The sequence below is a fragment of the Sminthopsis crassicaudata genome, chromosome 1 (assembly GCF_048593235.1).
Source record: "Sminthopsis crassicaudata isolate SCR6 chromosome 1, ASM4859323v1, whole genome shotgun sequence".
Lineage (NCBI taxonomy): Eukaryota > Metazoa > Chordata > Mammalia > Dasyuromorphia > Dasyuridae > Sminthopsis > Sminthopsis crassicaudata.
Genome location: NC_133617.1, coordinates 703,730,348 through 703,753,682, shown reverse-complemented (window position 1 = coordinate 703,753,682; position 23,335 = coordinate 703,730,348). Strand labels below are relative to the sequence as shown.

General features: G+C 38.4%; 1 protein-coding gene across 4 annotated transcripts in view; it reads right to left on the bottom strand.

The window, feature by feature from the left end:
- The window catches only part of VGLL4 (vestigial like family member 4), a 201,168-nt gene that overhangs the window by 74,619 nt on the left and 103,214 nt on the right, over positions 1-23,335 (bottom strand). Inside the window, exon 1 of one of the 4 annotated variants that reach the window (XM_074283899.1) lies at positions 18,167-18,847. The exons of the other annotated variants lie outside the window; for them this stretch is intronic. Coding sequence (XP_074140000.1) covers positions 18,167-18,248 — 82 coding nt within the window. The 5' untranslated portion in view covers positions 18,249-18,847. Of the gene's footprint in view, positions 1-18,166; positions 18,848-23,335 lie in introns of those variants that run through there. 4 annotated transcript variants of the gene reach the window in all.

Below are 23,335 nucleotides of genomic sequence, written 5' to 3'. Positions count from 1 at the left end.
TGGAGGGAGCCATTGCCCCTCCCTGAGGCCCATGAAAGGGCAGCACTTAGAGAGAAGGAAGGAAGAACAGTTCTAAAACATTCCAGCTCTGTGGAAAGAAAAAAAAAAAAGGGGGGGGGGGAGGGAACTACGCACATTTTCTTTTCTTTTTATTCCCAACTGTTAATAAACCTGTCCTTTACTCAGATAATTTGTAAGTCAGAAGCATGCAGGGGGAGTGGGAAATGGGGACCAAGGTCCTTGGAGAATCAGGAGCCAAATATCAGATGTTCCCATGGCTGGAACCCTGAGTTGTGGCTGTTATTTTTGAAAGAACACAGAGATAGAACTCAGCTGGTTTCTATGAGTCCAGATCTGAGATTGGAAGCCTCGGGTTACATCCTGGCTTAAAGCATAGCATGCTACCCACCTGGCCATGAGCCACAGAAGCGCTTCCTTATCCAAAACTTTCAACTTATTCTAATGGAGCATTTTATTCTATGTGGCTATGGCTGTCATTTTTACAAAGGACTCATTTTGCACAAATTTTCTCAATGGCTAGTATCCCTGGGGGAAAAACCTTTCATAAAGTGAGAGATGCTCTGATATATCCTCAGTTTCATCCATGTGGAACTCCTAAACAATTACAGATTACAAGTCATTTGTATCTTCTCATACTGCATGATTCTTATCCATCACTTTCCATAAATCTTTTGTAAAGGCTCTAACTTACACACTGTAAACTCCCCTCACCCCCTTCCCCCTGGCTCTCTTAAAATCTCAACGGGCCCTAGGGCTCTCTGCCTGCTGCTTCTCGTTCTCCATACATGATTCTTCCACCTCATTTCCTACTCATCTGTCTTATATGACGCTTTTTCCATCCCTTCAGCCAATCTCAGTAACATCTTGCTATCCATTTATACCCATTGTATGGTGTCTTTTCATTGTTTTTTTGAGTGATTTCACTTTTGAATTATTTCTAATTTTGACTTTTTTGAAATCATGGCATTCCATTGTTTTTTATACATGATATCCCCAAAGTCTTAGTGCAATTTTAAGTTTTAATAACTATGGAAGTATAGATATTACAAATGTAGAAAGTATAAATGCTAATGGCATAAAAACATAAATGCCACAAAAGCCAACATTTGAAAATTAAATTGCATACATTTTTAAATATTCACATTTTTAAAAATTCAAATCCAGTATAATTACCAGTCTGTACTTTGGTTGATGTTCAAAATTTTTAAAAACTTTCATCTGCTATTGCTGGGTGACTGAATAGACTGCATGTGTTTTCTTAACCTTAAAATGATCCATAGAATGAGGGATGTCTACATGATAGTTCTGATGTGATTCCACATGAAAAAACTCTAATGGAGATTGATCAGGTGACCCAGGTCACAAGCAAAGGAACTTTCTCTACAAATTCACCAGTCTGAGAAAAGATCATTCAGAAAATTTCATTAAAATTAAATATTTAATGTGCAAAAACTAAATCAGTAGCAAAAAGAAAATCAAATAATTAAACTCTCATATAGTGTTTTTTGCAACACAGAGGGGTTATGTAAATTGCCCGGGGCAAACTGCAGGTCCTCCATACTTTAAAGCCTTCTCTTTAACCATTATACCACAATGTCTCCCATTCTTACTCTGGGCTATAGGAGAAGCTTAACAACTGCTTGAAAACTCATAACCATTATGTTATCACTGGGAAAAAGTGCAGAACACTCATACAAAAGGAGAGTGCTAGCAGCCCAGATGTTGCTAGAGAATACCAGGTAGATTAAACACCTCACAAATGGGTGAGCCAAGCTGGGGACTTTCAAGGCAGTCATCACAAAATAACTCAAAATCCTGAAATTAGGTATGAATGTTTACAAATGGAGACTACTCAGGGAATCGATCAACTTGGGTTTATTGTGTGTCTTTATGCAATAGATGATATAAAATGAAGTCATTTTGTACATATTTACATTCAAGTGAAGTCTACTATATCTTTAAGCCATGGGTTTGTAGTGTTTTCTGTGCAGCAGACCCCTTTGACAGTCTAGTGAATTTTATGAACTTTATGTATTGTTACTGACATGTTACTGAAGGAAATGCCATTAAGAGCTGATGAAAATAATTATATATATATATATGTATATATCCTTCCAAACTCATGGATTTCCAAAAATCTATATATAGATTCCACAGACCCCAGGTTGGGAACCCCTCTAAGTTCAGGAGAGAGATAATTTAAAGAGTACAGGTGTCCATCCAGAGAATGAAAGACAGAAAAAAAGAGAATCTGCCGTGGAGAGATAAGACATATACAAAGTATGAATAAAAAGCAACAAAGAAAAACATGAGAATTTACACATGCAATTAAGTACTGTCCCCTTTGTATCCATTAACTTGGAAAACTAGACATTTATTCTAAATGGTTCTCCCATTGGTAAAAACATTTTTGATTTGCCTCTTTTGGAAATATCTTCAAGATCAGTTTAATGAAGCATTCCCCCAAAAAACCCAACCCTATTATTTTGTAATCACATTTATTCCACCTTCTTCCCTCTTCTATGAAAAAACAAGATTCATCAAGCTAACCTTGTTCACAAAACTTGTATACTGATGACTTTTTTTAGGTTACAAAAATTAAATCTGTCCTCTAAGGGCAAACATTGAAGACAATTCAAAAAGAGGGCCCCAAATGCAACAGTAGAATACCAAAGTATGCAGTCTTCCAAGACAACTATAAGGCATAATTCATATAAAGATTCCCTTACCAACTAGAACTTGGAATAATATATTGGTTTATTATAACTCACTGTAAAGTTATAAAAAGCCAAACCCCACTGCTATAGTGTCATTTGATATTCAAAACCAATATTCCTAAAATACAGAGAGTCAGGTCCTTCTGACTTTAAAAGTCTCCTCTTTAACCTAGGTCACTTTCCTGCTCAAAAAACCTTCAGTGGCTCACAGCTGCCTAGAATAAAATAGAATTTCCTCAGCCTGGTATTGAATGCTCTGCATAGGGGCTCCCATCTATCTACCTTTTCCATACATTCATATCACTCCCCTCCACATATTTAATGCTTCAGGCAGACTTGCCTACTCACCATTCCCCCAACTTGATATACCTTAAACTGCCTTATCTGCATCTTTGCACATACATCATTCTCACTATTGCCTCTCAGAATACCCTGCTTCCTTCACAACTCAGCTCAAGCGCCATTTCCTCATGAAATTTTCCTGGACTCCCTTCCTTTCTTCAGTTGTTAATACTCTTTGTGCTCTTCAATAATCCATGCACGTGTAGGTATGTATGTTTATATATACATATGTCTATGTTATTTAGTTGATTAATCATGCCTGATCCTCATTTGGGTTTTCTTAGCAAAGATACTGGAATGTCATTTTCACCTCCAGCTCAGATAAGGAAACAGGGCAAAAAGGGTTAAGTGGATTGTCCAGGGTTGTCACACAATTAATGTCTTTAGGCTAGATTTGAAATGAAGTTCTCCTAACTCCCAAAATGATACTCTCTATTCACAGCAAAATCTAGCTACAAGACAGAAAGATCTCAGATAAGTTAAGCATATCTATCCATATATATATTTATATATCCATATGTATATGTATGGGCATATCTCTAGTTCTAGAAGCCATCTGTACCTCCATAGCCTGTAAGATCCATGAAGACAGGGAATGTCTTAATTTCTTTGGCTTTGTCTCACTAGTGCATAGCACAGTGGCCTGTTTATAACTAATATTTAAATATTTGTTTGATTTAATTTAATTTAACTAATCACCCATTTATGATGTTGTTCATGTAGAACTGTTTTCTGATAATATTATTTCATCCAACTTCATATCATCCTGGAATTGTGGGATGAGGTTATTGCCTTTGAAGGGAATTGAGTGCTCTGAATGTATTCTGCTACTTTGTTTAAAATTTTAATCACCTTTCTATATAGTCACAGCTTTATACACAGGAAAAGAGATCTAACAATCCAATACTGTAACAAATGGATGCTGGAAAAAAGGAAGCACTACAGGAATACAGAAAAACAAGAGAATGCTACTAATAGAGCAGAAGTTCTTAATTTTTAAGCTGGTGTCCACGAAGTTGTCTTTTTATTTTAAAATATTTTGATGAATGCACCTTAATATAATTGGTTTCTTTTGTAACAATATGTATTTTATTTTATGCATTTAAAAATATGACTATTCTGATGGACGTGCCTCTTTTCAATAGTGAGGCAATTCAGACCAGTTCCAATGATCCTGTGATGGAGAGAGCCATCTGCACCCAGAGAAAGGACTGTGAGGACTCAGTGTGGATCAACATTTTCACTCTTTTTGTTGTTGTTTGCTTGCATTTTGTTTTCTTTCTCATTTTTTTCCTTTTTTATCTGGCTTTTCTTATATATTACGATAATTGTGGAAATATGTATAGAAAATAGCACATGTTTAACATATACTGGATTACTTCCTGTCTAGGGGAATGGGTAGGAAGAAGGGAGGGAAGAAAAAATGGAACATGAGATTTTGCAAAGGTGAATGTTGAAAACTATGCATATGTTTTGGAAATAAAAAGCTTTAAGAAAAAAAAAAATGACCAAGGATGCCCACACAACACACAAAATGGTTAGAGTATAATAGCAAGATGAGAATGACAGGACCCCAGAACCTTAGTTCTAGTAGACACCTTGGTATGTTTTCCTCAATATCAATCTCTTCCCATTCAGTACTAGTAGTCTTGGAGACTCCGCTGACATCCTCCAATGACGGGGAACCATTTACTTCCTCCAAGAAGGCCATTCCATGTTATAATAGCTCTCTCACTGTTGGAAAGTTTTTCTTTCCATGGAGTTTAAATTGACTTCCCTGTACCCAATCCAAATTCTCCTGGTTCTACCACTTCAGACCACTAAGATTGTTTGGTACAAGAACCAAATGGAAGAGTGACTTCCTCTAGATGGTAAAGTGTTCCAGATGTTCATGTTTGTAAATCATGTGTTGATTACATCAAGCCTTGGAGCATCACAGAGCCTCTTGAATGAGATCCCTAAGAACTCAAGTGTTCAGCTTACCTATACACACAGAAAAACATAAAAAATATTTAGATGGCCAACCCATACAACTTGTTGGCCAGTAGATTTCTCACAGACACTATAGATCCAGAACTGAACAGGAGACAATGCTGAATTGCCTTTGGTGAACTGTCTAGCATTTTAATCACCCTAAGTTTCTTTTTAAAATAAAAGTCTATCTTTTTTTTTTTTTTTTTTTTTTAGTAAGGTACTACATTAGTAGAGGGAGTTTTTTCACCCAGGAACTCTCAATGACAATGAAATCCCAATTGTAGTCCCTATACTCATCTTATGTAGCATGGCTTCAAGTCATAGAATTCCATCATGTTCAAGAAATAAAGATAAAAAAGTTAACCAAAGAACACTGAAGGGGAACATGGAAGGCGTGAGTAACCTGCATCACGTCAGCAATGAAAGCTCCCACTGGAGAAACAGTTGAAGAATGTCCTCAGAGAGATGTATGTTGGAAAAAGATGATGGGCAGGTGATGTAGCAAGAGGGAAGCACATTTAATGTGCATCCCACAAGTCTTAACTACAAGTTTTGTGACTTCAATAGAAGGAGAGGAAGGTACCCAGAATCTGGAGTAGATACCTTGTGGAAAATTCATGAAAGAACATAGGCAATTTGGCAGATTAAGGAGGTATATGAGTGAAGTGAAATCTGAAACATGGAAAAATCTTCCCTCCAGCAGCATTGTGGTATAGCAAAAAGAGCACTAGATTTAGACTCTGCCAATCCCATATTTAATGTTTACTACCTGTATAATCTTGAACAAATCACTTAGACCTTCTCATTTTGTAATCTATAAAATGGGAGATTTGAGCTGAGATCACTTCCAGCTCTAGATCTATGGTTCTATGACCAACACAGAGGGGCCGACTGAGGTACTGAAGGAATCTGCCAACTTTTCATTAGTTTCCATGACTGGGAATTGATCTGATTAGAAAATCGTAGCTGTTTAGTCAATTAAGTTCAACAACAACAACAACAACAACAACAACAAAATTAAAAAAAAAAAATTAAGTTCAACAAGCATTTATTAAATGTGAGGGGCTCAGGATACACACACAAACATGGGTGGGTCCATCCATTTACACACATCCACACGTGCACAAAAGGATCCCAAAGAACATCAAGAAATTTTGCTAGGGAAATACAACATGAACACAGATAAATAAAAAAGGAGAGATAACTTGAGAAGAGAGCATTAACAGTTCGAAAATAGGGGAGAAAAGTCAGAAAAACTGAGGAAGAAATAGCACCTGCCAAGTCTTCAAAGAAGATGGGATTCTTTGCAGCAGAAATGGAAAGAAGCCCTTTGAGATCTAAAGGGGTAAGTAGCCTGGAGAAGGCACAGAGAGAAAGCAGCTAATAGTCTGATTTTGTTGGGATATAACATATGTAAAGTGCACATGTAATATAAATAGTGTCTTACCAGGATGAAGAGTGTTATCTTATCCCTTTTTTAAAAAGAAGATGATTTTGGCCTATTGGTGAGGATGAATTGGAAAAAGAAGAGCTTACTCCTTATTTATTTCATTTATATACATAAAGCCTCTCCAAGAGCCAAGACCATTTCTTTTTTTATATCTGCCAAGAATACAACCTAAGCTTGGGCACAAGACTTAACTTGATATAAAATTAAGATTGGATTGATCTTTACATATGAAGCAGAGACTGGGTGAATGGAAAAGGGTTTTTGTCTACCACTGACCTTGTCTAGTAGAGTTAAGACTGAATGTGATTCAAGGCACACACCCCCCTCCCATTCCTACCAAAGATCAGGGGATTAGAGCTAGAAGAAACTAAATTAAGCCAACAACAATGTGCCCAGGATTATCTTAGGTACTCAAGGGGATAGAAAAGAGATGTGGTATCTTTGCTACTGAGATCATCTGGCCCCGAGGTGTCAAACACAGCCAGCAGCACTCTTAGGTGTGACCAAACCAGACTAAAATGCAATTGGGAAGTATTTCACAAAATAAAAATATGATAAAATGAAGACAATGTTAATATGTGGTTTTCTAAGCCAATATGAGGCCTTCTGGGATGCTTACCTATGATGCAGTATCTTTTGTTTCTATCTGAGTTTGACAGAGTCTTAAGTTCAAGTCTCCCACTTTAGAAATGAAAAGTGAAGAGACATGTCCAAAGTCATACAACAGAGACAAAGTTTGAGCTTGGACCCTCCAACCAGAAATCCAGAGCTCTTTCCTTTTTACTAATTTTGAAAGTCCTGAGGGAGCCAGATAGGCCATCTGTACCTAGCAAATTATCCTAGTAATGACTCATTATTTCACTCATTTTCACCTGTTTGGAGCCTTATACTGATTAAATGTCTCCAGCATCATCTGAACAGTTCCTAATGAACCCAAGAGCTTTACTGTATAATGGAAAGAGCCCTGCAAACACAGGCTGGGTACCTCAATTTGAGGGCCAGCTGTCTTTGAGTTCCAGGGTGACTCAGACACTAGACCCAAATTCTTCTCAGGCCTTAGGTTCCTTACTGTAAAATGAGGGGGACTAGTCAAATTGATCTAAGGTGTCATTCAATTTTAAAATCTCTGATGCTATGACTTATTTTACCTTTCATTAATTCAATAAATATTTACTGAACATCAACTATGTTCAAAGAACTGTGCTGAAATGCTCCTCTGAAAAATCTTACTGCAGATAAATGACTACCAAAAAATCTTATAATAATAAACTACTATTTTTGGGAAATTATACTGGGGGGAGCAGGGAAATGTACATATATTGGTTTTACCCTTAAACTTCTAGAAATATGTGTCCTCTACATTTTAGAAGGGAGTTGTAGCTTTCCTACATTTCATAAATAAAACTAGGATCTAATGAATAAGTTAAAAACAAAAAACAAAAAACAAAAACAAAAAAAAAAAAAAAAAGGAAGATGCCCAAGCATCCTCTTAGCTATTTTCCCTGAAACCCAAGAATGAGGTGATGAACATTGGGCCATTAGACATATTATGCAGCCTTCAGCAGATATAATATTTGGTTTTATTCTGACTATGAACCACCAGCCAGGAAAGCATGGAACCCAGGAATGCTAAAGTAGAAAAAAACCTCTGAGTTCATTTAGTTCAATATCCCAATTTTACAAAGAAGAAAAAAAAAAAAAAAAAGGAATTCCAGAAGGACATAGTTATGTGTCCAAGAACAAACAGCTAATAATAATCAGAGTTAGGAAATGAACCTAAATTCTCTGAGTTGTATGCCCAGTGTGCCTGAGCTAAGGGTTACATGTCCTGGGCAGCTGCCCATTGCTCAGATTATTCCTGAAGAACTCTTTCTGGTGTTCTTTGCTCACTAGTGCTATTCCTTTCCTTAACCTTTCTGTACCCAGGATAAGAGCCTAGAAGGTGATCATGGAGTTGCAGATCTGTATTGGTGGAGGGAAATGACACACAAGGAAACCTACACAGGTGAAATCACAATCCAGACCAAAACAACACAAGCACATATTACATCGAATGGCATCAAGTAGTAGATATTGAGCTGGAAGGGACTTCCCTCCCTTTACAGAGGAAGATACCTACAGACTAAAAGAACTATCCTTGATTTTTTTTAAAAGACTTAAAACAATGCAATAGAATGCTTATTCCCAATGAAATTCTCAAATACTGTTCCAGAAATCTGGAAATGAAAAAATAAGGCCAAGAGCTTTTTTATATCAAAATACCAGCAACACGACTGATCTTTCTAAGGTTTCAAAGGAAATTTCTAAAAATCAACAAGTTTTTTTTTTTTTTTTTTTAATACATAAGAAATCTTCACAGATCCATAAGATTTACTTTAAGAAAAAAAAAAATTAAAGCTTGAAAATGAAACCAGATCAGCTTAAACTTCCCCAGGGAACAAATTAGACTTTCAGCAAGCAGTTGAGGAAAATTCCTGACACCTCACTCTATTGCCCATGGTTCAAAGGAATAGTGAGTAGCAGGACAAATTAGTTTCCCATTAACACTGATCCTAGAGTCTACTTTCCCTTAATTCTTTGCCCCAGTTCTTCCTTTCTTTTCTCCTTGCTAGTATCTTTCTTTTCCTCTTTTCCAAGGCTCTAATTTTCTCTCTCTTTTTTTTTCCTATGGTTCCCCCCACCAGCCTCTCTTTCTTTACTGGTCATAACAGAGGCAGAGAACTTTATCGGGAGAGCTAGATTCCAGCCCTTGTTCTAGATCAAGGATTGATTTGATATTATTTGTTTAATCTTCTTACTCTTCTCTAAGTTCTTCCCCAGAACCTGGGGTCTTTTAAAGCTATCCAGAACACTCCAAGGAAACATTTTTATAGTGAGGGTTCTCCTGGCCAGTTATTTCAAGCACTGCCAAACCGAGCAAAGATTTCCAGCAGAAAAAGCAAATAATAATCCTCTGTAAGGTCAAGCAATATTGTGTCAGTTGCCCATCTGAAAAACACATGTAAAGACAAGCATTTTCAATACAGAAGAGGGGAAGGAAAAAAGATGCCAAATGTATGCCTCTTTAATGGTGTTACCTTATAATTAGAATTTTGCTCATTTTAAAGGGGAAAAAAACTCCTGAGATTTGCACTCATCACTACCTCCACTATTATCAGTCAAGAATTATAGGCTCTGTCCTGCTGGCTTATGGGTAGTGTAAACAACTTCGCTAAATTGCTTGGCAGAGTGCATATGCAACAAGCATATTAAAATTTGGAACTGACTCTGCCAGAATCAAATCATAGTGCTCCATCTGCATTAGCGTCTAGAAAGAACTAAGAGGCAACTATTTTCATGCAAAACAGATACAAAATAAAAATCAAAACCAATACATATGGATGATTCTTTTTCATTCATAATTTCAGAGTGTACACAATGCACTCTGTTGTTGGAGGTCTGTTGCTTTTGAACAATCTTCTATACAATGTAGTGTATTGTTTAAACACTGGAGCAATTTAAGCTTTTTTCTATGTATCCAGAAAGTCCCTGGATTTAAATCCAAAGAAACCTGGCACTGCCACAAAGTTGACTTGTTAGTAACAGTTGCTGCCTTTAAGCAAATTGCTTATTAACGCAGAACTAAACTTGCTGCTTACAGACACTAATTAAGCCACGAATTTCCAAAATGATTCTCTACTTTGTCCTTTCCACTACGCTGCTATTTGTGCAATATATTTCTTCCCAGTAAACACGGACTGGGGGGAAAGAAGGGGAAAGAAAGGTAGATATGCCCATTATAGCACCATTATTAGCCTCTATGGAGTAAACTATGGAAATGGAGGTAAAGGAAGAACAGAAAAGAAACTCCAAGATATGAACATGGTAGGATCCAAGTATCTTTTACTGATTTTGTATTGAGCAAAGACATTCTCTCGGTAGTCCCTGCCACTTTTTCTTCTTGAAAAGTCCTGGGAATTGAGTGTGGAAGGACATTATGGAGTTTCCTCTAATCATTTACTAAAACTATTTCAGTGAGCTATGTTTACTTAACTTCTTTGCAAACAACAGAGAGAAATGTAAGCCTACTGAAAGATCATATAAATAGCAGCAAACTAGAGAGGACCTTAAGAAGATAAGTTATATTTTATTTGAGTAAATAAACACCCTTTCAACTACCAGAAATTGGCTCATAGTGAGGGGTAAAATATAATGTAGACACAATACACTAAAATTAAAACAGCCTACTGAGTTGAGTAGAAACTGATGTTCTAATGCAGGATAGAAGAGGCAAACTGATGGAAATCATTCTTCAGAACTCAACCCAGCACATGATTTTTTTAGGAGGGAAAGAAATGAGCAAATGGAGTTTGCAAAATTACTTTCAGGCTCTGCATTTAATATTAAGCTTCCACTGAATTGTTTTGGAATGGATACATGATCTCTCTGAGAAAAAAAAAAAAAAAAGGTCCTAAAGCCTCCAATGCCAGGCAAGGCTGATACTGTGGGCTAAATAATAAAGTCATGAAGTACTAAATATGTAATACACAATTACAACTAAATCACATCAACAGTGCCCTGCTCTATTTCTGTGTGTCTATATCTATATATAATATTACACACTCTCCCTCAGAGGAACTGTTTATACACATAGACACAAGATAAATCTGTATCTAATTTTCATCATAACAAAACCCAGTTTTCTATGACATCCACATGATGAAGCTCTAAGGAGGTTGAGTCTTCTCACATGCTGCTGGGGATTTCTTTGTATCTTTCAACATTTTTTTCTATCTCTCCCTGCAACAAATCCAAAGGTCCAGGAACACAGTAATAGCATACATCTAAACAATAGAGATTGGGGGGGGGGGGTGTAGGGAGAGAGGGAGGAAGGAAGACAAATCTGCCTTCCCAAATAGAGCCATCTGTACACTCCAAGAGATAAACAGCCAAGGAAAATTATCTGGGGACACAGGGTGGGGAGGAGTGGGTGTAAATTGGGAGGGGGTGGTGATGAAGGCCAGCATAAGGATAAACCAAATTTTAGTGTTCCCAAACTGCAGTAAGTAGAAACCCCAAGCAACTAGTCTTGCTGCTGGAGATATCAGTACTCCTGGCTCACCTGGTCATGTTCTAGAAACCCAAACCCCTCCCAGTGACCTCATTCACATGGACTCACACTCCCAGGGAACAACTATATGAAGTTAAAGTAAAATTAGTTTCCACAGTAAAATAGTTACAGATGTTCTACCCCAGAAGACTACCTCCCCACTCTCCCTGCCGGCTCCCCCCAAATCAAGCACTTGTCATTTGATCTGCCTCTGCCGCACTGGGGAGACCGGGGTCCAACTAGTTCTGCTCCATGGCCTTTTCACCTCACGAGGGCCCAAAGCTCCCCTCAGCTTCCTGATGGCTGAGCTAATTAGAGAAAGAACAATGAAAATGAGACTCCATTACACTGGGAGCTCTTCAAAACTCCCCCCCCCCTTTCCCCATTCACTAAAACTCATGGAAATCCCAATATGGGATTTTCAAATCAGCAAGTCCTAATCTAGACAAGGAGGAAACTCTTGATCGTTAATTCTCTTTTATTCTCAAACAATGTAAAGTTCTAAAACTTAACATGCCTTGCAGTATTTAAGAATACTATAAAGTGTGACATATTTTGGTAGTATAAATCACATTATTAAAAGGCAGAGAAATTTTCCACCAAGCAACATACAAATGCTTCGAAGCACACAATGAAGGCAACATTAAGAGCAGTTTAAAGCATAGTCCAAATAGAAATGCATTGAAAATACTGTAGGATCAGTATTACAGTTGGGAGGGAAGCTTTCATTACTCTGAACTATCCACAGCTGGAAGGGACCCCCAAGATGATTCAGTGTCAGAGAGATACAGAGAGAGGAGAGACACACACACACACACACACAAGAAATGGGGAAAGGGGAAGACACACAGAGAGACAGACAGACAGACAAAGAAGGAAAGAGGGACAGAGAGAGGGAAGGAAACACAAAGAAACAGAGAGATAGAGTGCATCATGCCCCCTTCTCAGAATACTGCTTTTAAATGTATAAAATAAAACACAAAGGATTACCAGAATAACCAGTTATATTGAAATGCAGTTGGAAAAATATTTGTAAAGATAAAGTTCATGAGCCCCAGGTTAAGAACCCTAATCTAGACTAACCCTCTTATTTTATAGATGAGGAAATTAAAATCTAGAAGTTTTGTATGTAACTTACTCAAAGTCACCCAGCTAATGTCTGAGGTGAGATTTGAATACAGATTCCTTTGACTCCAGAGCTGATGTTTCTTCCACTATACAACCCTTCAATTTTATAGAGAAGACTGTGAGCCAGAGACAGTGACTAGTCCAGTCACACACAGTGGCAGTACAAACATTTGAGCCCAGGTCCTCTCTCCCCAGATCTCTCCTTTGTGTCATGTTGCCAATCTGTGAACACCAAGAAGTTAAGTGGGAGCCATCTTAGAGGAAATGGATGGATTAACCCTTCCGGAGGGATTTCCATCCTCACCTGTGGCTATCCTACCTGGTATGGGAAATAACAGGGCTTCACTAGAATGAAGGATGCCTCCAATAATGATGGTGATAATGGTAAGGATGGTAAGGATAATGATGATAGCTTCATTTACAAAATACTTGAAAGTCTACAAAGTGTTTAACAAGTATTATTTGACATTATCTCATTAATTCCTTCACTACACAACTATGGAAGCAGAAAATAAACCCACAGGTAAAACTGGTTGAAAAGCATATCCTGATGAGGACAACCTAAGGAATTAATCTAATATTGGTTTTACTTTATATCTGAGGCAAACCAACAACATCCAAGGCGCTTTGAGGAACAGAAGATTCCTCTCCTTTGCAAATCAGCAATTCTTTCAAGGAGCTTCTCATCTAAGAGGTGAGACCATATAAACACACATGAAATGTGAAAAAGAAGAAACCAGAGCACATCCCTAAGTGACTAAGTGTGCCATAGCAAGATTACATGGGAATGTCAGGGTATCCAGCCCAGTTCTTCCCCAGGCCTGAAATTCACTGCCTGCTAGTATCTTCACCCTCATTAGTGCTAGATTAGGAGTCATCTCTCACATGAATTTTTCCCAAGCCAAACTGGTAGTGCTGCCTTCTTTCCTCAAGCCAATCCTGTACTTATTTATCTATCTATCTATTATGCACAGATATTCTCCTCCATGCACACACAAGTATGAGGAGAGCAGATATTGTTTTTGTCTTGGGATCCCCAGCTCCTAGCTCTGTTCCTGGTCCATATGTGATAGATGCTTAACAAATGTTTATTAATTTGTTGTGAGCAAAGAGTGACATTATACATGAGGATTCCCAGAGACAAGAATTGATTTTAGTTTTAAAAGACTAAGGAAGAAATAAGGATGAGGCCCTGGACTTCACAGGTGGAGGGAATTCCCAGGAAAGGAAACTCATTCTCCAGGGTATATCAGCACCTTTTCTACTATTCCTAAATTCAGAGAGAAGTGGTCTAAGGCAGAGGTATCAGACACTAGTAGCATGCACTCCAGAATACCAAAGAACCAGATCAGAACATAGTCAGAAAATATTTAACAAAATATATATAAATACAGTAAAACAGGTATTATTAACTTATGGTTTTCTAAGTTAATTCCCAGCCAGGATCTTCATGGACGGCTGAGTAGCCTTCATTTCGATTTGTGTTGGCTACCTCTGCCTATACTCCTGAGAGGTTCAGGGACTTTTCCAGGATCATAAAACTGATCATAAAAGCAGTACTCAAACCCAGATCTTCCTCTCTAACAACTATACTATCCAGCCTCTATAGAATCTATCTCTCACTGTTGCTATAAGGATAAAATAATGTTTGTAAAGCATTTTATAAACCTTAAGATACTCTATAAATGCTAGTTATTATTGTTGTTGTGAGAAGCAGTATGAGATAGTGGATAGAGACATCCAAATCATGGAAACTCTCAGTGCTCTTAGGAAACTCTAGGGCCTAGAGTGCCATGGAGAAAGTGCCCAACTGCATCACAAGTTACTCATTTGGAGCAATCTCCTCAGATAAAATCACAAAATTAAAAAGAAATATATGGTTTCCATATTTCAAAGATATTTTCACAATGACCTTGTGCTTAGTATAAGCACTGGTATTCCCATTTATAGGTTTAGAAACTGAGGAAAGTACCCAATGTACCTAAGTATAGTCAAGCAGTCAAGACCAAAACTGAGTTCTTTTAAGACCACCTCTCTTTCTAATGCACAACACTGCTTTCCCAATGACCTCTATATGGAAAGGCATAAATAAATGTTGCTTGTATTCTGTTGGTCTAGGGCTAACTCTTCTGGGTTTTCTTTCTTTTTTGTTTTTAGTGAAAAACAGGTTTAATTAATTATTCTGCTAATTTGTAATGAGAAGTTCAGTTGCTAGACATTATCATGAATATCTTTCCCCCTCCTTTGAGCCCTTCTCCAACTGCTTCTCCTCTTCCACTTAACCCTCACCCCTCCAAAAACAACAATAATAACCACCCAAACACTATGGTTAGTTCTCTCATTTCTTTTCAGTTTTTCAGACTTGGTCAGCCAGACTCAAACCCTGAAGAAGTCAAGTTTCAGGCAACGTTTAGAGAGGGGTGCTATTCTCCATGCAAGTCAAGGAAAGTTTTCATCTGGACTGTGTTTCCGAAAGGTCTTGAATGAGGAAAGAACAAAGCACTGGCTAAGTAGACCTAATAGTGCTAGAATAAATAAGAAGGAATGGAGAAAGCTTAAGGAATAATGAGAGTACTCAGACACCCTCAATTCTCCTAAAGTTTGTAGTTTCTTTTTTTAGTGCTTAGAACAAAAAATAAGTCAAGGAGAATAACTTATCAAGAAAACTGAAACACTTTTTTTTTTTTTAATCTTCTGATTTATATTGCCAACATCTAGTCTTACTTAAGAAGAGGCACGGAATAATAAGTGAAATCAAATAATACCCAGGGACTCCCATACATCTATTATAGGAAACAGTACAGGAGAGCCCAGACAGGGCCTTCCAGCTACAGATCACAGTGACAAAATGACTTCTCTGAGCTAGGTAGCTGAGATCAAGTTTCCTCCTCAATGGAACCTCATCAGCAGAAGGCCCAAAGGATCTACTTAATAAGTACAACCTGGCAGTGACCCTGGGCGCTCTTAAAGGGACCTGGGGCTGACCCAGGGTTCTTAAAGGAAAAGCTCTGGCTGGGCAGGCCCTAACCTAGCAAGAAGGACTTCCCCGGACAGGCCCAGATCAGCCTACCTAAGTCCGGGAAGGCTCATCATCAGAGGCTTGTCATCAGGTAATTAGGAATATTTTACAAAGACGATTTATTGCGATCTAGAAGAGTCTTGACCTGCTTCTGTGCAAGGAGTGTCTTCACTGATTAAGCCAGGTACCCTTGAAGAAATCATAAGGTCTGGCATGAAAGATCCGTGCCTGACTCCAAAAATCACCCTTTGGGGTTCAGCGCAGCTGTGAGCGGTGTTTATACAGAATAAACCACCAGGACATAAACAGCTCACTATAAACACCACTCACATTTTGCTTTGCTTTTCTTCATTTCCTGTGTGTTTATTTTGGTGTTAAATAATGTTAACGTTCATAATAAGGAAAATAGGAACAGATGCTTAAGCTAAACAGACTATATGGCCTATTATCTCTGTTTCCCATACATCTATTTTACTTTCAAAATCAGAGTCTCTTAGAAAGTAACAGAGGGACCAGCAGAAAACTAGAGCTGGGACTTCTCATTCCTACACAAATAGGAGTGAAACCACTCAGACAGGCCCTGCAGCAACTCAGCCTCACCACTGCCAGCTGGGGACATAAAATATTAATTTGATATCAGCTTTCCTAACAAGGTTTGGCCTTATCTAAAAAGATTGACAGCTATGTTGTGAGAGGACTTTTAAAGAAACTTTATTGACTCTTTATGGGAAGATAATCACCCAATAGGGGCAGGGGAACGTGAAACAAAGGTTTGTGTTCACCAGCTATTGAAGGGAAAAAAAGTTTCAAAAACAAACTACAGTGTATTAAGATACCAAGGAAACAAGATGGATCGCTTACTGCTTACACCATTCTTTAGGTCTGCCCTGTAATCTGAGCACTTAAAAGGCAAGTCAATACTTTGTGCAGCAGATTCAAAGAAAGCTTTTCACTGAAACACTCCAACCTACAGTAAGTAGGGAAGGAGGGGATTTCTAGCTCCAAAATACCAGCTCCTTCCCCACAAGGACAAAGAAAAACAATCGACTTGAACAAGCATTTTGTGTTTATGTTTTCAAGGGAGGGAGAACAGGTTTGTGATTGGTTTTAGGCAAAGAGCCTTTTCCTTAGGAATATTCCCAGCATGTGATTTGAATTCATAGAATCCTCCAGTGGATTATAGTCTCCTCCCCACCCCAACCCCCATATCGTTCTTGTCCAAGAGAAATGCTAACTTTAATTTCTAAAAGAACATGGAAAATGCTCTTCTTGAATCTGCACTATTTGTATGTGGTTACAACAAAAACACTCCCACTGCCAAGCCAAATCCCCTCACTGGTGCCTTCCTAGCCACTCCAAGCCAGGCCATTACCCCCTCTCCAAATTGCACGTAGATAATGCCAATTAAAGAAATAAGATTTTCTCCTTCTACTACAACCAGAGGCGATTTTAAGTGTTAAACATTGAAAAAATGACAACATCAAAATCTGGGGTTGTTTTTTGGGTTTTGTTTTTTGGGGTTTTTTTTTTTTTGTTATTTCCCTCCTTCAAATCTTATAAATTTGAAAACTTTTTTTTTTCTTGGGGTGTTGTGTGTAATTATTTCCACAAGAGCCCAGAATGTGGGGGAGTGGGGAAGGGAGGAGAAACATCCTTCAATGTCAGAATCCTCTCAGAGCTATACAGGAAATGAGAAATCAAACAAAGGGCCAGTCTGTACTATCTAACATGGGTGCAGTACCAGTCCTCCCAAATGAATGGCAAAATTCTTTATGGTTCTGAGCCATCACTCCGTTAAAACAAAAAGCCACTGTAACTTTTTGTTCTCAGACACAGGCGGATGAAAAACAACAACAATAACAACAAACAATCCCCGAGTTCTGGAAGGCCTAAAAATAGTGTGTGCCGTCCAGAACAAATGCCAGACCCCTACCATACCAAGACAGGGAACACACTCTCGCAGTTGGAATTGGGCTTGGATACTAAAGGTCTCTTTGTTCGCAGGACTAAGTGATAATAACGAGACCGACCCCCCCCCCCCCAACAACTCTCACATATGTATTATACACGTATCCCAGGGATCAGTTCATATATCCACATGCACACATTTCAATCCGTATCCGGGTAGCAAGCACCCAGCAAACTCTTTCCCTGGGAGGATTTCAAGCAAGTTTCCCTCTTCAAAACCACCGAACACCCAAAGGCAACTTTGTCGCCTCGGAAAGAATAAACGGATCCCCCGTCCCACCCCTCAGCTTTACGGGAGCCTGGAAAGCCCGAGCGGAGATCGGGCGGCTACCCCGACCAGCAGCTCCCACAACCTCCGAGACAATGTTGTTAGAATACTAATCAGAGGGAGGGGCCTCCCCCAGGCGGACAGACAGAAGGAGTAAGGTCACTCTCTCCGAGGAGCCGGCGGTATCTACCTTCGTAGCACAGAATGCCGATATTGTTGTTCATCTTGTCCAAGTACTGGTAGTTCAACAGGTCCATCTTCATAAATAGCATTTATCGGGCTTAGCAGAGAAAACCAGCTTGTTTGCTTTTGCCCCAAAAACGGTACAGAGGATTCAAAAAAATCGATTATTGCTCCGAGCGCCTGGCTCTTTTTGTTAATTTCACAAAAAAAGGGGGGGAAATCAAAAACAAAACGAGAGGTCCAGCCTCAAACTATCCAAATAAAGTACGTAAAAGTTAAAAAGAGAAAAAAAGCACGCACACAAAAAGAAACCTCAACGCGCGCGCTCTCACACTCACTAAACCCCTCAAGGGCTGATTCGGAAGCTGGATGTGTGCCGTTTTCCTGGACTTAGAATGAAAATGCAGTTTCGGAAGTCTTTGCGAATGTTTCTTCAAATTAAAAAAGCAATAAAAAAGGCCCAAAAACGAGGCACATTTCCTAGGACAAAGACACGCTAGTTTGCCTCACAGCCCCGCTGCAAGTTAACTGCACTGACATGCTGGCTATGCTTGGTATGACTCCTATGTAAACTAGCTTCCTCTTTCTAGCAGGAGGGAAGGACTGAGCATGCTCACTGAATCCCTGGAGCTCTTCAAATGTCAGGGATATTTTCTGCACAAGATCAGGCTCCAAATGGATTGAGTGTTTGAGAAAGAAAGAGAAGGAGGAGGAGGGAGAAGGAAGAAGAGGAGGGAGGGAGGAGGCAGCAGCAAGGGGAGGAGGAAGGACGCAAAAGCACCAAGAGGAGGAGGAAGAGGAGGAGGAGGAGGGAGGAGGAGGCAGCGCGAGGAGGAGGAAAAGGAGGAGGAGAGTCTTTACAGAAGGAGCCATGTCAGAGGCTCTCTTGATAGGACGCAGCTCCGCCACAGCAAATTTTTGAAAGAAAAAACAACAATAAAGACTTTTTCTCCCCCAAGAGCTAAGTAGAAAGTAAAAAACCTAAATCTATCGTGCAAGCAAACAGAAGGATTTAACTTTTGGAAAGAGTTTGACTTCAATTTTTCAGCTTGAAAAACATTCTAAGAGTTCGGTTTTCCTGAACTTAAACTTGCTGTGCTCTTTCTGAACTTATTATTTCCATTTGGCATTATAATCTTGCTACAATAAGAATAATGAGGATACCCTAAAAATCTCAATGCGATTTTAAAGACTTAAATCACACAAAACTGTACAAGAACCTTTGTAACAATCCATATCTACAGACGGGTAAATATCCTTATTATTATTATTATCATATCAAGTTAGTTTTTTTCTTTGTCTTTGTGAAGGAGGATCTGATATTTTGGAGCTAGAAATCCCCTCCTTCCCTATTAGGGAAAGTTGGAGTGCTTCAGTGAAAAGCTTTCTTTGAATCTGCAATATTTATTGACTTACTTATTAAGTGCTCAGATTACAAGGCAATCCTAAAGAATGGTGTAAGCAGTAAGTGATAGGGATAAACACACACAATGCATGTATATATGTATACACACATACAACACACACCTATGTACTTACTGAATGTTTTCTTATCTGTTAACTTTCTGGGTCCTAAAAACCACCATATAAGGAAGATTGAAACCTACTCAATTCCACAGTTAAGGAAAATGATAAAGAAAGAGTGACTAACCAGCCCAAGAGCATAAAGTCAGTTAGTAGAACTACTACTAGTAGTAACATTATAACTAGTGACTAGTATTATTACTAATTACTAGACTAATTACTTCTACTAATCACTTGCTTTCTGTTACAATAAACAGACTACTCAGAATTTAAAATAAAAAATCTTAAATATATTAATGAAAGCCCTGTTTTAAGCTACAGAAAACCCAAATTATTTTTCTAATTTCATCCTTCTGTTACTGCAGATGGTGACCTGCTTCCCAACTTTGTATTCTAGGTTTGGTTCAATTCAACTGATTAAAGACAGAGCTAAAAATCTAAAATGTAACCAGGTTTCTTGAGGATCAGAGAGGCACACAAATTGCCAGTGTCATACTGGAAAGTGAACCCCATGTCCTTGGATTCTGAATCCTGCATTTTGTAGAAGGATAACTTGAATTCTAGGTCAATAATACTCTACTAGGTTGTCCTTTTGTGAGACAGTTGGGAACTAAGGATCTAGTTTCTCAGGATTTTAAGGAGATATGAACAAAGTAGAGTCCTTATATTTCAGTTCTGTGTCTCTGAATATTTTGGAATCATGTTCTCTACACTGTGTGCCACCAATTGAGCCATCCTCCCATGTTTAGAATGAATCCTTCCTCATTTTCATCTCTTGTCTGTTGCTGATTTCAGGCCCAGATAAGAATCTATCTCTTCTGTAAAGTACTGCTCCTCCCCTCCAAAAAATCTCCCAAACCTAACCCGACAAGTGATTTCTCCTCAATTTTCCCATAACACATTGCTTGTTTCTCTGCTTCACATTTATGTCATTCTTCCTTTTATCACAGTTATTTAGGTGCAAGTCTTTGCTCCAGGAAACCATATCAGCAACATCAGAAGGCTGAACTAGGCTGAAACTAGGCTAAAAATCATGAAGTCCTGAGTTAGTAAATTCCTGCCTGACACATACTGTTGTCTCACCTTGGACAGGTCACTTATCTTTCTGTATTCCAAGTAAATGACTAAAATACATATGTTTTTCAGGGGACCGTATATACCACTGAAACCACAGATCTGCATGCCCTCACCCTTAAACAATGAACCCAAACTCCAATCTGAATGAGATAGGTATGCTACTGATAAAATATATCCCTCAAATTTATATAGGATTTTTCTTTTTTGAGAGTCTCATTTAAATAACCACTAGGAATAGCTTTGGTAGTTACAGAACTAACATCATTTAGAGGCAGCTAGGTGACACAATGAATAGAGCACTGGGCTTGGAGTCAGAAAGAACCTCGTTCAAATTCTGCTTCAGATACTCACGAGTTATATAAACCTTGGATAAAACACTTAACTACTCTCATTCTCCATTACCTCATCTAAAAAATGAGGTGAAAGTTGTACCTACTTCCTAGGATTGTTGTAATGATCAAATGAGATACTATTAGTAAACCCTTTGGCATACTGGCTGGAAAAATAGTAGGTGCCATATAAATGCTAGCTAGTGGTAGTAGTAGTGGTGGTAGCAGTAGTAGTAACAGAGCAATAGTAGCAGCAGCAGCAGCAGCAAGGGCAACTGAAAGATAAGGGAAGCAACAGAAATTTAAAATTCTGGAAATGGGAGTTTAACATCAAAGACTCAGATCTAAAAAGGATCTTCATATCTTTTAGTTCAATTACCATTTTCCAGATGAGGAAGTTGAGGGTCATAGAGACCAAGTGACTGACTTATCACATTGCCCAGGTGGAGGAAAAGCTGAGATTTGAATCTAGATCTTATAATACTAAATTTAGGACTCTGTTCACTTTGCTAAGATCAAATATCCTGACTTTGTATCCTGGTTTATCAATTCTATAACACAAAAATCTCTGATTGATCTTACTACAAGAAAATATGTTTGTAATAAATTTATTAAATATAATTTGGAAAAATATCCACTTGGGTTTTTGGGAGGGCTAAGACTTGGAGAGTGCTTCTGATTTATTAAAATAAATGTTTTAACTTCTGAGGTATTATAAATATTCATGAACTGCAAACAATCACCAGAAACCTCTGAAGTAATTTTTGAGCATTTATCTAGTGTGCCTTCCACCATCTGGCACTTTGGGCCTTTCAGGCCTCTGGCTTTCATTGGTTAGGTCCCCACAAAAGCCTCCAATTGGCAGGATATACAAACAGCCATGTTTTCTTCTCAGAAACCCCCCTCCACTAAGTTATCTTTGTGCCCTCCCCCCCCCCCCATTCTTTGATATATTATCTTCTTTTGACAAATTGCCTTTCTCCATTAGAATGTAAGCTTCTGGAGGTCAGGAACCATTTTTTCTTTTGCTTGTATTTTTTCCCTAGAACGTAGGTGAGTGCCTGGAACATATTAAGTTCATAATAAATACTTGCTGAGTAACTGACTGACCTTATACAACAAGAAGCAATTGACAAAATAGGAAGGAGCTTACTCCTTGACAAAAGTACCTGGATTCCAGTTTTTATTGGGGAAAAATAAAGATTATAAAGGATGTAGACTTAATAATATTTAAAAATAAGAGTAACAAGGATATGGATACACTTTGCTGTGCGCCAGAGAAAGGCATGGCTACACTGAGGAAATCACATAGTCACTGAAGTATTGAAGGAGTGGGAAAGTATCAGATCTAGCTCCAGAGACTCACATCTTGTGTGACCTTGGGCAAATGATTTAACCTGGAGGTAATGGCAATGCCTCAGTTTCCTCATTTGTAAAATAAAAGGGTTGAACTAGGTGATCTCTAAGATTTCTTCCAGCTCTCAAGACTTATAGGCCTTTTACTAGCAATGTGGGCAAGTCACTTAACTCTGACTGCCTCCCCTCACCAAAAAGAAAAAAAAAAAAGATTCTTTAGGTCCCTAATGACTAAATTTCTCCTCTTAAGGGAACAAGCATCAACTCTTCTCACTACTCTCCCAACTGAGCCTTTATTTCTGGTTAGCCTCCACTGACCAGCCATCATCCTCCTTTCCCCAACAAACTCTACTTGCAGACTCTTTCACCACCACCACTATCCTTCCACCCCCCAGACTTTTGCTCAGGTCTGGAATGCTTTGTTTTCCTTCCTTTCTCTTATTCAAATTCTGTTCCTTTTTTTTTTTTTTTTTTTTTTTTTTTTTTAAAGAACCGGCTGAAGGAGGAAGGGTAAAGCCCATATAAATTTCTGTGTGGTGGCTATAATCAACTGGGGTCAGAAAGACCAGAGTTCAAAATCTGCTTCTGATAATTACTAGCTGTGTAAGCTGGGGCAAGTCAGTTAACCCCACTCAGCCTGTTTCCTCATCTGCAAAATGAAGCTATTAATAATAGTGGCTACCTCACAAAGCTATTTGAAGGCTCAAATGAGATGATACAGGTGCTCACTTTGTAAACTGCAAAGCACTATGTAAGTGTTAGCTCTCATTATTAGCAATACTATTATTATTACAATTAGAATTATTACAAATTTCCACGAGGATTCTAGCATAATTGTGTAGCACTTCTATAATTATACAAACTGTCCACTGATTGCTGCATATGTGGAA